The sequence below is a fragment of the Barbus barbus genome (genome assembly GCF_936440315.1).
Source record: "Barbus barbus genome assembly, chromosome: 27".
In the NCBI taxonomy this organism is placed as follows: domain Eukaryota; kingdom Metazoa; phylum Chordata; class Actinopteri; order Cypriniformes; family Cyprinidae; genus Barbus; species Barbus barbus.
This window is the reverse complement of record NC_136755.1, coordinates 29,739,268-29,751,568: the sequence shown is the minus strand read 5'-3', so window position 1 is coordinate 29,751,568 and position 12,301 is coordinate 29,739,268. Positions and strand designations below refer to the sequence as shown.

General features: G+C 33.2%; 2 protein-coding genes across 3 annotated transcripts in view; one reads left to right on the top strand and one right to left on the bottom strand.

Moving 5' to 3' along the window:
* The window catches only part of LOC306847560 (tRNA-dihydrouridine(47) synthase [NAD(P)(+)]-like), a 356,345-nt gene that overhangs the window by 111,683 nt on the left and 232,361 nt on the right, over positions 1 to 12,301 (bottom strand). The window lies entirely within an intron of this gene.
* Positions 1 to 12,301, top strand: part of LOC306847556 (A-kinase anchor protein 9-like) — a 124,143-nt gene that overhangs the window by 90,437 nt on the left and 21,405 nt on the right. The window contains exons 30-41 of the mRNA XM_079381545.1: positions 59 to 497; positions 2,074 to 2,199; positions 3,523 to 3,567; positions 3,650 to 3,796; positions 4,736 to 4,780; positions 4,860 to 4,982; positions 5,960 to 6,394; positions 7,119 to 7,167; positions 7,657 to 7,781; positions 9,284 to 9,454; positions 10,537 to 10,698; positions 11,919 to 12,057. Coding sequence (XP_079237671.1) covers positions 59 to 497; positions 2,074 to 2,199; positions 3,523 to 3,567; positions 3,650 to 3,796; positions 4,736 to 4,780; positions 4,860 to 4,982; positions 5,960 to 6,394; positions 7,119 to 7,167; positions 7,657 to 7,781; positions 9,284 to 9,454; positions 10,537 to 10,698; positions 11,919 to 12,057 — 2,006 coding nt within the window. The remainder of the gene's footprint in view (positions 1 to 58; positions 498 to 2,073; positions 2,200 to 3,522; positions 3,568 to 3,649; positions 3,797 to 4,735; positions 4,781 to 4,859; positions 4,983 to 5,959; positions 6,395 to 7,118; positions 7,168 to 7,656; positions 7,782 to 9,283; positions 9,455 to 10,536; positions 10,699 to 11,918; positions 12,058 to 12,301) is intronic.

Below are 12,301 nucleotides of genomic sequence, written 5' to 3'. Positions count from 1 at the left end.
ACCTGACTAACCCACAAACAGGACTAAGACTAAATTACAAAAATTCACACTAATGCAGGTTGAAGGTGGAACAAGCGCAAATGGACGCCGACGCTCTGTACACTAAAGTGGCTCAGCTGGAGGAGAAACTCAGGGAGAAGGTGGCCGCCGTTCTGGTCAGTCAAGCACAACTGGAAGCCGTCCAGATGCAAACCAAAGAGCTCCGCACTGAGGCCCACGCAGGAGAAGCCATGGACCCCAGTGCGCAGCTGCGGTCGCAGGGCCTCACGGCGCAGGACAGAGCCTCCACAGGGAAGACGAGTCTGCTGACGGAGAAGCTGAAGGAGCTGGAGGAGGATCTGAGTGGGATGCAGACGGACCAGGAGCTGCAGAAACAGCTGTTGAGCAGCTCTGAGGAGGAGGTGATGGAGTACGAGAGGAGGTTAGCCGTGATGATCGACCTACTGAACCAAATGAGAACCAGACCAACCCATCACAGACCACCGCCGCCCGCTGAGGTGCGTCACTTCTATATTCCGATATAGGACTGTTAACTAGGGAAACTCTGATTTTACTAATAAGAAATGCGATTTCAGTTAAAATAAAAGGCTCCAGGTTTGTTGTGTTAGTTTCTAGGGCTACACAGTTGTTTATATATCAATATGAATATAGAGTGGTCAACCGATATATTATCATGACCGATATTATCGGCCGATATTTGGCTTTTTTTTTTTTTTTTTTACCTTATCAGCATCAGCCGATAAGTTTTTATATTTGACTGATAAATGGGACTTTTATTTTGACAGCATCTAAAACAGGAGCTCCCTTATATCATCATTATTAGTTTACTTTGTTTGGTTTAGTTTATTGTATATTAGCTTTTGTTTAACAGTTCTGTCAAATAATGGCAAATGCTTGTAATACTTTTTTTCATATGTTGTTGGCATTGGTTTTTAACATCTTTATTTGTGAAAAATACTGTAATAGGATTGCAAAATCAAGAAATATTATCTACAGCATAAATCTGTTTATTTTAGTTTTTTTTAGTTCAAATTATTTTTATTCACAATTTATTTGTCGCTATTTTAGTAAATATTATAGAAGATAAATATAAGTTGCATTGCAAAATTTATGAATATCATTTACTATCTTTAAATAATAATTAAATCATTAAGTATTTATTATTTGTTTTTTATTTAAAACATTAAAAAATAGTATTTAAATTAATAGTGTGATATCATATCGCTTTATATCGGCATCGGCCATCAAAACAATTTATATTGATCAACCACAAAATATGACTTTAAAATAATAATTGTTTTTAGTATCATTATTTGAATTTTTGAATTTTTATTATTATTCTTTCTAAATAAAATATGACATTAAATCTGAAATATTACTGTTGTAATATTTCACTGTATAATAAAAATATATTAAAAATATATAATTTTTTAACAGTAAAATTACAATATTTATGGCTGTCTTCATTTTTATTTTTTGAAAGTTTAATCATAGAGCTTTTATTTTATCAAGTTCAAATTGTTTTTTTTAATTGATTTGTTTTTATTCACAATTTATTTGTCGTTATTTTAGTAAATATAAAGATAAATATAAATTGCATTGCAAAATTTGTTATGAATGTCATTTACTATCTTTAAATAATAATTAAATCATTAAGAACATTTATTATTTATGTTATTTATTTAAAACATTAAAAAATAGTCTTTAAATTAATAGTGTCATATCATATCGCTTTATATCGGCATCGGCCATCAAAAAAAATTATATTGGCCAACCACAAAATAATTTTTTTAACAGTAAAATTACAATATTTATGGCTGTCTTCATTTCTTCATTTTTCGAAAGTTAAACCATAGAGTTTAAAAGAGCTTTTATTTTGGCGGAAAACACTGTTAATAAACAGTGCCACACTTCACTCTGAAACACGCTGCACATATATTTCTTTAATTAAATGGCAGCCTTTGTGATTTTATAGTTCCACTAAGCCAAGTGATGATTTTGGCTTTATTTTGATTAATCGTGCAGCCCAGCTCAGTGTTTGAGATCATCTGAAGAGATTGTGTCTGTCCTCAGGTGTCAGGTGAGGGCGGTCAGTCGCTGTCAGAGCTGCTGCAGGAGGTCAAAGGTCAAGCTGCTTCCGCTAAAGAGGAGCTGAACTGCTACAGAGAACTGAGCCACAAGCTTCAGGAGGAGATCGAGGTGCTCTACTCTTCTTACAGGACACACTACTCCTCATACACTGTCTGTATAGTATGGAAGTGTTTGGTTGGTCCGTCCAGTAACGGTGAGATGGATAGATGCTATTGTTCCTGAACAGCAGAAGAACTAATAAGAAGAGTAAAATGAGTCAAAGCTACTGGGTGGAGTCATTTTCAGTACAAGCTTAAATCACAGTTTTTGAAAACTGTGATTTAAGCTTGTACTGAAAACTGAAATATCGCATAAAACATTTGCGAATAAAGGACCATTTCCATCCAACGAGTCAAAGAGAACATAAGTTTTTAATGCACCATTTTTAGAATTTGTTCATCTTGGCGTTTCCATCCAGTGTTTTCTGTTATATTCCAAAATGCGCATAAAAATAGGTGGATGAAACATAGCTAGTGCTGTTTTAGTATCATACTGTTATAGTTTTTATTAATAGTTTGAATTAGTTTTTATTTTATATTTTAAAGTTTAAAAATTTTATTATTATTTTTTAAATGTCTTTATAGCTTGTATTCATTTTTATTTCAATTTTAGTACTTATTTAAACTAAATTAAAATTAGACATTTTGCCTCTGCAAATAACTGAAATAGGTTTTTTAGATGATATTTTATTTCAATAAATGTTATAATACATTTTAAGTAGCTTTTTTTATTGTTTTAGTTTCTGGTTAATTTTTGTTAATGTTTGTAATGCAATTTTTATTTTATATTATGATTATTATTGTGAAATAAAAAATAAGAAATGTTACTATTGCAGTATTTCACTAATAAAAGGTTATTTAGAAAAAAATAGGAAAAGATATTTAATAACATGTTTTTAAAATCAAAAGTTGCAACTTGTGTTATTTAATGAGCAAACATAAACTTAGTTGTATTTTTTAACACACATTAATAACTTCTGTAGCAGATGTAGCTATTGTTCATTGTTAATGCTAAGGTTATCTAACGAGGTCTTATTGTAAAGTGATACCTATCGGTCTTTATAATTCTTTTGCACTAATCTGTGTAAAATATTTAACTTTATACAGTTTTTGTGTATTGCGTTATTGTATTTAAATGTTCAGTTATTTTGTTATAAGATCCTGTTATACTGTATTATGACAACTTTTTTTGCAACTAAATTTCAATATCATGATAATACCGTGATAAAATCCTTAGCAATTAATCACAACATGAGAATTTGATACCGGCATATGCCTACTTCTGAGTTCAAACCGTTTTAAACTGATGTGATGTTTTTAAACACTGTTGTTTGGTTTTTAATGTCTGTGAATCTCAGATTGCTGATTATTTTGTCTGGTGTTTCCTCGTCAGATGAAGCAGAGCACAATCACGCAGCTCCAGACGGCTCTCAATCAGGTAGAGACGGAAACTTCAGCTCATTACGCCGCGCATTACCTCCGCTCAACACTAAACCTTCACTTCCTGTTCCTCCCCGCAGGTGTCAGCGAGCGCGCGTGAAGAAGACGCTGCAGAGACGGCTCGACTCCTCCAGGAGCTGCGGGAGGTCAGAGGTCAAGCGAGCAGCACACAGCAGGAGCTGGAGAGCTGCAGGGGTCAGAGTGTCAGACTGCAGGAGCTGCTGCAGGTGTCTGGTTAACTATTCATCCCAATTAAAACCTAATCGCCATATTATCAAATTGCAAAAGTATAAAATATATATATACACACACACACACACATACATACATATACATACATGTGTGTATATATATATATATATATATATATATATATATATATATATATATGTATATATGATTTATATCATAAATATATATATTACATACATTTCTTAAATATACATGTATGTATGTGTATGTACTGTATATGTATAAATATTCACAGTACACACACATTATGGAAACACAAACGTTGATTTTGGATGCGATTAATCGATTTAACAGCACTATGTATTATATATTATAGAATAAGTATAATCTATCATATGATCTAAATTTATATATAATTACAAAATTTAGGCAAAATACAAGCAAGCACAGGAAACGTGATTTTATTTTATCTTTTTTTTTTACGCACAAGCAAAATTTATCCGAAGTATTTTTTTTTTTATAGTTTAAACATTATTTTTTATTTTATGTGTTCCGTTTTCATTTTAATTTTTATTATTTTTGTGTACTTTTGTGTGGTTTTTGTGATTTTTATTTTATTTGTGTGTGTGTGTGTGTGTGTGTGTGTGTGTGCATGTATACATTTTTATTTCAGTTTGAGTACATCACGTTAAACTAAACAAAATTTAGGAATGTTGCCTTGGCAACTAAATTATATAAAATAAGTAATTATAAAAATTTTATTTTTTCACTTTTATTTTATTTCAAGGAAAGGATTTTTGATTGTTTTAATTTTAATTATTATAAAAAATTATTTAAGTAATTATTAATAATAAATTCATTATTTTCATAATTAAATTTTTCTCAGAAAAATCGCAATTGAATTTTTCCCCTAAATGGTGCAGCTGTAGTTTGAGAGCTGTTTTTGGGGCTCATTGTTGTTGTTGTTTGTGCAGGAGAGAGAGATGAGCATCGCTCTGCTGAAGGATCAGCTGCACAGAGTGAGTCTCCTCCGCCGGATCTCCACTCGTCTGATGGGACGCTCGCTGTGACCTTTAACCTCTGCTGCTTTCTCCGCAGGCATCACAGGAGGGCGATCAGTCCACGGCGGAGCTGCTGCAGGTCAAAGGTGAAGCGGCCGCCACCAGAGAGGAGCTGAGGAGCTTCCGGGAGCGCAGCCTCAAACTGCAGGAGGAGATCCAGGTACTTCCTGTCAACTTCTAGCTTAGCTTCCTGTCTGCTTCCCCCTAGTGCTTGATGAAGGAACCACAAGAGGTTCATGTGATTGTTATAGAGTTTCCAAATATTTTACATAAGTGAAAAATAAAATATTCAAAACATGTTCAGGAACCCGTGTTCTAAAGTATGTTGTTGAATTTTGTGAATTTTATTTTTCTAAATTTAGGAAGAGAGTTTAAATCTCTTTTCATCAATGGATTTAAAAAAAATATTTATTAAAATTTTACATTAATGATATAATTAACTTTACTAAGTATTTTATTTTGATTTGTTTTAATTTTGAAATTATTTTTATTTTACATGTTAATGATTATATAATTTTTTATATTATATGATATAAATATATATTATATTATTTTTAATATTGTTTTTATTTTTTAATGATTTCATTTCAATTTTGTTTTATGATTTAATAGATTTGTTTTTTCATTAAGTGCTTCCTTTTGATTTGCTTTTATTTAAAAACCTTATGTATTTTAATTTTGCATTCTTATTATTATTTTATAATTTTGTTTTTATTTTAAAATTTAAATTTCACATTTTTATGATTTAATTACTTTTTTGTAAGTGTCTTATTTAGGTTTGGGTTTTTTATTTTAATGCACATTTGGAATGTTTTTTTTAATATAATTTACTTAATTTAAATTTTTGTTTTATTCATTTTTATTAAATGTATTATTTCAATTTTCTATTATGATTTTATTACATTTTAAGTGTTCTGTTTAATTTAGTTTTTATTTTTAAATGATTTATTATAATTTCACAATTGTATCTTTTTTTTTATTTTAGTACACAATTGTGTGAAGTGACCGCAGCAAAATAATGCACAGAACTAAAGAATAAAACCTGAGCTTAGCTAAATTGTCAGTCCAGATTTTTCATAGAAACACAGACCTAACTCAGTCGGTGGTGATATATAAAGCTCTCGGTGTCTCTCTCAGGTCAGAGACGCATCCATCGCTGAGCTGAAGAACAAAGCACAGGAGCTCCAGACAGCTTTGGCCAAATCCAGCGAGGAGCCACTGTCCCAGCCTAAAAAGAAAGGAGACATCGGAGAGCATCATGGGATGGACAGAAGCACAAGAAAAGCCCAGCCGTCTGTTCGTCGCAGGAGCTCCACAGAGCAGGCGGAGAGCTCCTCGTGTGTGAGCGTGTGTGTGCAGACGGAGCCGTCCGGAGATCAGGAGCTGCAGGAGATGATGTTTGCAGGATACGAGGAGAAGATCGCACAGATGCAGGAGCTGCATGCGGCTGAGATCCTGGACATGGAGGCCAGACACATCTCTGAGAGCGAGAGCCTGAGGAGAGAGAACCAGCAGCTGGAGCACGAGTGCGGAGCGCTGAGAGACGCCTTACACACACTCCGGAGCTCCCAGGTCAGAGATATGAGCTTCATTCACTCAACTACCCTGATGTGTTACTTTAATATCATTGACATACTACATTAGGGCTGCCACTAACGACTATTTTTAGATTAATCTAAACGACTAATTTCCCGCAAAGAAATAAAAAATTTTACTTAAAAATATTGAATTAAACCAAATGAAATCTAAATTTCTATGAAATCCCTTTTTAAAGCAAAAGTGAAGTACGAAAACAATTTTTTAAAGTTTTTGTTTTTTTAAATGAATATATAATTTTATTAATTTTTATTTCAGTTTTAGTACATCAAGCTAAACTAAATGAAAATGAGAAATGTTGCATTGGCAACTAGATATAATAAAACAAGTTTTATGAATATTTTATTTTATTTCTGTATGTTTAGTTTAAACTAACAAACCAAAGAAACAAATGTTTAGTTCCAACCAAAGAAAATGTTTTTGTGGTTTAAGTTTGCTATAATAACCCTGATGTTACTGCAGAGTCACAAAGATGATGGAGTGACGATTAAAATGCTTTGTTACATGCGTAAACAATCTAATTTGTTTCAGAAGTTTAACATTCATGAAAATAGTCATTTTGGTTTGGTTTTAAATAGCATGCACTAATGAATAATTCACAATAAAACCAGAAACATTTATTAAGAAAAAAGTAAAATAAAACCGAAGTGCCTGTATATATTGTGGATTGTTTGTAATATCTGATGATTGTTTTTCTCAGGCTCCGTCAGTGAGGTCTGAACGTCCGTTTAAAGATGAATACGCCAGTGGTGAGAGATTTGTCATTACTCCAAATATAGATATTTGTTTTATGTTATGAGTTAACACTAATGGTTACTGACTGATTTAGGGTCAGTGAATTGTTTAAGGAAGTTTTTGCTCTTTTGGGCTGCATTTATTTAATGAAAAATACAGTAAAAACAGTGAAATATTATTATGATTTAAAACAGCTTTTTTCTACGTGAATATGTCTTAAACTGTAATTTATTTCTGGGATGCGCAGCTGAATTTTCAACATCATTACTCCAGTCTTCAGTGCCACATGATCCTTCAGAAATCATTATAATATACTGATTTGCTTATTTAGTTCTCATTTTCATCGGTGAGAAAATGTCGTTTGATATAAATTATGATGAAAATAATTTGTCAACGAAATGAACACTGGCAGCACAGGTCACGCATATCTTTACTGGCACTTTTGATCAATTGAATGCGTCCTCGATGAATAAAAGCATTCATTTGTCATGTGTGTGTCACAGACAGCGGTTCAGACTGGAGTCAGCGAGCGGGTTACGATCCTCCTCACCTGCAGCAGGAGAACCGCAGCACACCTGAAGGAGCGCACCGAGACACGGAGCCGGACGTTCTGCCCGACAGGATCAAGGTGAGTCTGCTGGACAATATCTGACTGTTTAATGAGACAGCGAGTGCATGAGGAGCTCATGGAGGAGGGAGGGATGAGCATTTTTGGCAATTTCAAAAACGAGTAATCGAGTACTCGGTGGGCCGTAATAGAGACATAGCACCTTTAGGCCACGCCCACCGGGGGGGAAACAATCCAACACTCTCCATTGACTTTGCATTGCGGGAAACTGCCTCCTTGTCATTTCTGACTTATAACAGATGTACATCAAACATTCTAAAAAACCCAGAACTACGTTTTTATAAGCTGTCGACTCAAAAAACAAGCGTTTTAGGACACAAATAGTTGTAGATGTCTGGGTATTTCACGTTGGGCCATTCAGTTGGATAATTTCTCAAACAAAAGGAAGATAAGGAAAAGGGGCACTGACCAATAAAATGTAGTTTCCTTATATATAAATAATCCTTTGTTTAAAATAATGAATGTTTCCTGTCGCCGATTATGTTTTCTTCCAGTGGGCGCTGTTCTCAGAGTAATAGACATGTTGCGTTCTACTTTTGTGTCCTTAAACGCTCGTTTTTTGGGTTGACAGCTTATAAAAATGTAGTTTTGGGTTTTTTAGCTTGTTTGCTGTACACATATTACAACTTGTATCTGCACAAAAGGATGCAAATGCCAGTGAATTTTCAGGTATGTGCTATTGCGAGAGATATGCTTTTATAACAGCGCTGAAACACGGTCGAGGAAAGCAGACAGAATTTACTAGAGGTTTCTCATCCTATAAAGTTCTCATTATAATGCTGTGTTAATGGCAGATTTGTGCTATATTTTCATCTACATTATCAAGTGATTCCTGAAATCGCCTGCGCAGTTTTGGAAGCCATATGAAGTACGAAAACAATTTTAATTGAAGTATGCCTACTGTTGAACTAATATGACGAAAAAAGCACTGCTGCATTATAACATCAGTATTTAAAAAAAATAAACATCTAAAAGTAGGGATGCATGATATTATCGGACAGATATCGGAATCGGCCGATAATGGCTTTAAATGTACATATCGGCATCAACAGATTTATTCATTCATGTGTAATATGTTATATTTTTTAAACAAATGATGAGCTCTGAAAGATTTTCTGAATTTCTACAAATCTTAAAATAAAATGTTAGGGTTAATACTGTGTTTTTCTGGGGGGAAACAAATGCAGCGATTGAGATCTTGTCAAGATTTGTTGTTTCCAAACAAAAGGAAATATATCGGTATCGGCATCGACTATCGGCCAAAATAAGTTGGAAAAATATCGGCAAAAAATCCAATATCATGCATCCCTATCAAAAAGCAATATGATAACTCAATATCGGGCATTGCATTTGAGCATGAAACTAAACACTGTAGTATGCAGCGCATTCAGCATTAAAAGTTAATATCCCAACGCATCCTATATTAGATTAATCAGATATGTATGTAGTTAAAACCAGACATCAGTGCGTGACTTCGAAGCCATGCTTCTCTCTCTTCTCAGAGCCTGCTGCGCGAGGTCCATCAGGAGGGCATGCAGGTGCTGTCTCTCTCCGAGCTGCCGCTGTCCGAAGCGGATCCACCTCCTCAGAGCTGGAGCAAAGAGAGAGACGCCTTCATCAACACCGTCGAGTCCCTCAAGCTCCTCATCAGCAGACTGCAGACGCACACACAGGTGAAAACACACATCCAGACAGAGAAACACCTTCACAGTGCAGTTCACTTCCATCAAGCGCTGCAGCTGCACTTTTGAAAAATAATTTCACGTTTTGTTTAATATTGTGTTTGATGACACACATTGCACATTTAATTATGCATGAACTCTTGTAGAAATTTAAAATAAATGTAATAATAGGAAAATAAAGCAATAAATGGCATGATTAAACAAATGCAATTAGTTTTAATTATATTTAGTCTTAAATTTAATTTTAATTGTTTCATTTTTTCTTATTATATATATATATATATATAATGTATATTTATATAAATATATATTTAAAATTATATAATTATTTTGATTTAACACTTGTGATTTAATAAATTTTTATTTTTAAAGTTATTTTTATTTTATTTTAATCTTTATGATTTATTTAATTTTAGTGTGCATTTTTTATTTTTTATAAATTATTGTTTTTAATTTAAAATAATTTATTTTAATTTTACATTTGTTATTTTTACAAATTTTCATGGTATTTACGCTTGATTGAGTGTTTTATTTCAATTTATTTTAAATTATTCATTTTAATTTTGTATTTCATGATTGAATTAATTTAGCATGTTTTATTTTTATTTTTTTTATTTCAGAATTTATTTTTTTTATTATTATTATTATTATTATAATATTTAGCCCTTTGTGAACATTTTTCTTTTGTTTTTATTTATTTATTCATTTGTTTATATTTATTCCCGTATTTATTTATTTATAAACTTGTTTATTTTTACTTAGTGCAACATGGAAATGAGGGAGGATTGTGTAACATCATTGGTTGAAAGCTCACAACTAACTAAGTGATATAGATTGCACTAAAAAAAACAATACATTTGAAAAACAAAATTCTAAATGAAAGAGTAAAAATTAAAATAAATAAATAATAAAGGTAAAAGTAATACAAAAATAAATTCAGGACTAAATTAAAAAAATTATTTGATCGATCTATTTATTCCTTTATGTTCCAGTTATTGTTTATTTTTTATTATTGTGTGTTTGATCCTCCGTACTGCGCTGGTTCAGATGTGTTTCGTGTTCTCTGTGTGTAGGAGGATGGCGACTGGCGAGCGGAGCTGCTCTCGGCCGTCCAGCAGGTGTTTGTTCAGGAGCGAGACGTGCTAAAGAACATCTTATACTCTCATCTGGAGCGACTGGACACGGCTGACGCTGTCATTCATCTCAACCAGCTGGAGAGAGCGCTAGCGGAGCAGGTTAACAGACGCCTTTATTATTCAGACACCAGATATCATTTTTAATATTTTTAATATTCATGGGTGCAGGACACTATAGTTAATTTCTGTAAGTGAGGAGAGCAAAATAAAGTAAACCGTGACACATTATACCCAAAAATTCTTCATACAGTGGACTTCCAGTAAAATTGGGATCAAAAATGATTCAGACACTTTGAGCTGAGCATGTCTTGCTGAAGTGTTTTTCTTTAATTGCTAATGTGATGTTTTTCCACCACAGACTGAACTAAATGAAGCATTGCTTGGTAATTGTTTCAGCTAAATTGGTTTTATCTAATTGTGTTCTTAAATTTAACAGCTGACAGCTATTCAGCCGAATTCACTACATGCCTTTCTTAAGATCAATTTGTTCTGACACAGTCATATTTTATTACCATTTTCTGAACTATAGAGAATTATCTGTGATAATGTGAGAAATGTTGAAGGTGTCTGAATAAATTTTGGTTTGACTGTTTACATTTAATGAAACAATATTACGATACAATATTATTTGCGATATTTAAAAAGACGACAAATGAAGAATTGGGGGGGGGGGGGATTTTGTACATTTTAAATTCTTCTGTCTAATGCGCTTTAAGAGTTCAAAATTAAGAGCTGCAACCGATGCTCTTAACTAATAAAACTTAAGTCAGAAAAAAGTCAGTGAATTGGCTTGTACCTGAACTTTAAAGGGGACTCAACCCTCTTTTTATTAATGATCTACTGTCTCAGTCTAAATTACAATCACACTGGTGTTTTAGGAAGACAAACAAATTAGAATAGAATAATAATAATGATAACTGTAGCCATATATTGTAAAACTATTACACTGTAAAATAAATGAAAACGAGTATTTCATAGGTATATTATTTTTGCTTTACACTACAGTAGGGGAATTACAATACTACTTTCCTAATTTCTACACTTGAAAGAGGTATTTTGAATTTGGACTGCATTTAAACCGCTCGCTGTCAGTAACTCATACTGTACTTTAAGCTTTTATTTAGATAGCATAATGGCCCAAAACAATCATATTTTAAAAACTACACTTTTTACCCAGAAGGCCTATCGTTTCATATCGTCATGTGACCACGATAATATGGAGTCAGTTTTGGTATGGTGATATTGATCATATGGTTACATCCCTATGAGATGTTACTGTAAGCAGGGGTTGTAAGGGTCTGTGTTCATGTTGTGTTCAGGATGCGAGGCACAGGGAGCTGATGGGAGCGCTGTGCTCCGCCGACAGAGACAGCCTGCGCTCAGAGATCCAGCAGCTCAGAGATCAGCTCCACACGCTCACAGCGGAGCAGACACAGCGCCACCATCAGGACAGAGCCGGTACGACACGCTCAGCTACTGAGAACACCAGCTCCAGTGTTGGGTCTAACTACTTACTAAGTAATTAGTTACTCTAATTTAATTACTTTTCCCTTGAAAAAGCACTCTTTATTTTTTCTGTAATTTAATTACAGTTGCTTCTTATGTAATTGAACTTAATACTGTCTATAGACTGTACAATACAAAAGTGAATTTAACACAAATTTAAAGTCTAACCTTAAAATGCATGCTTTTATGTACCCTT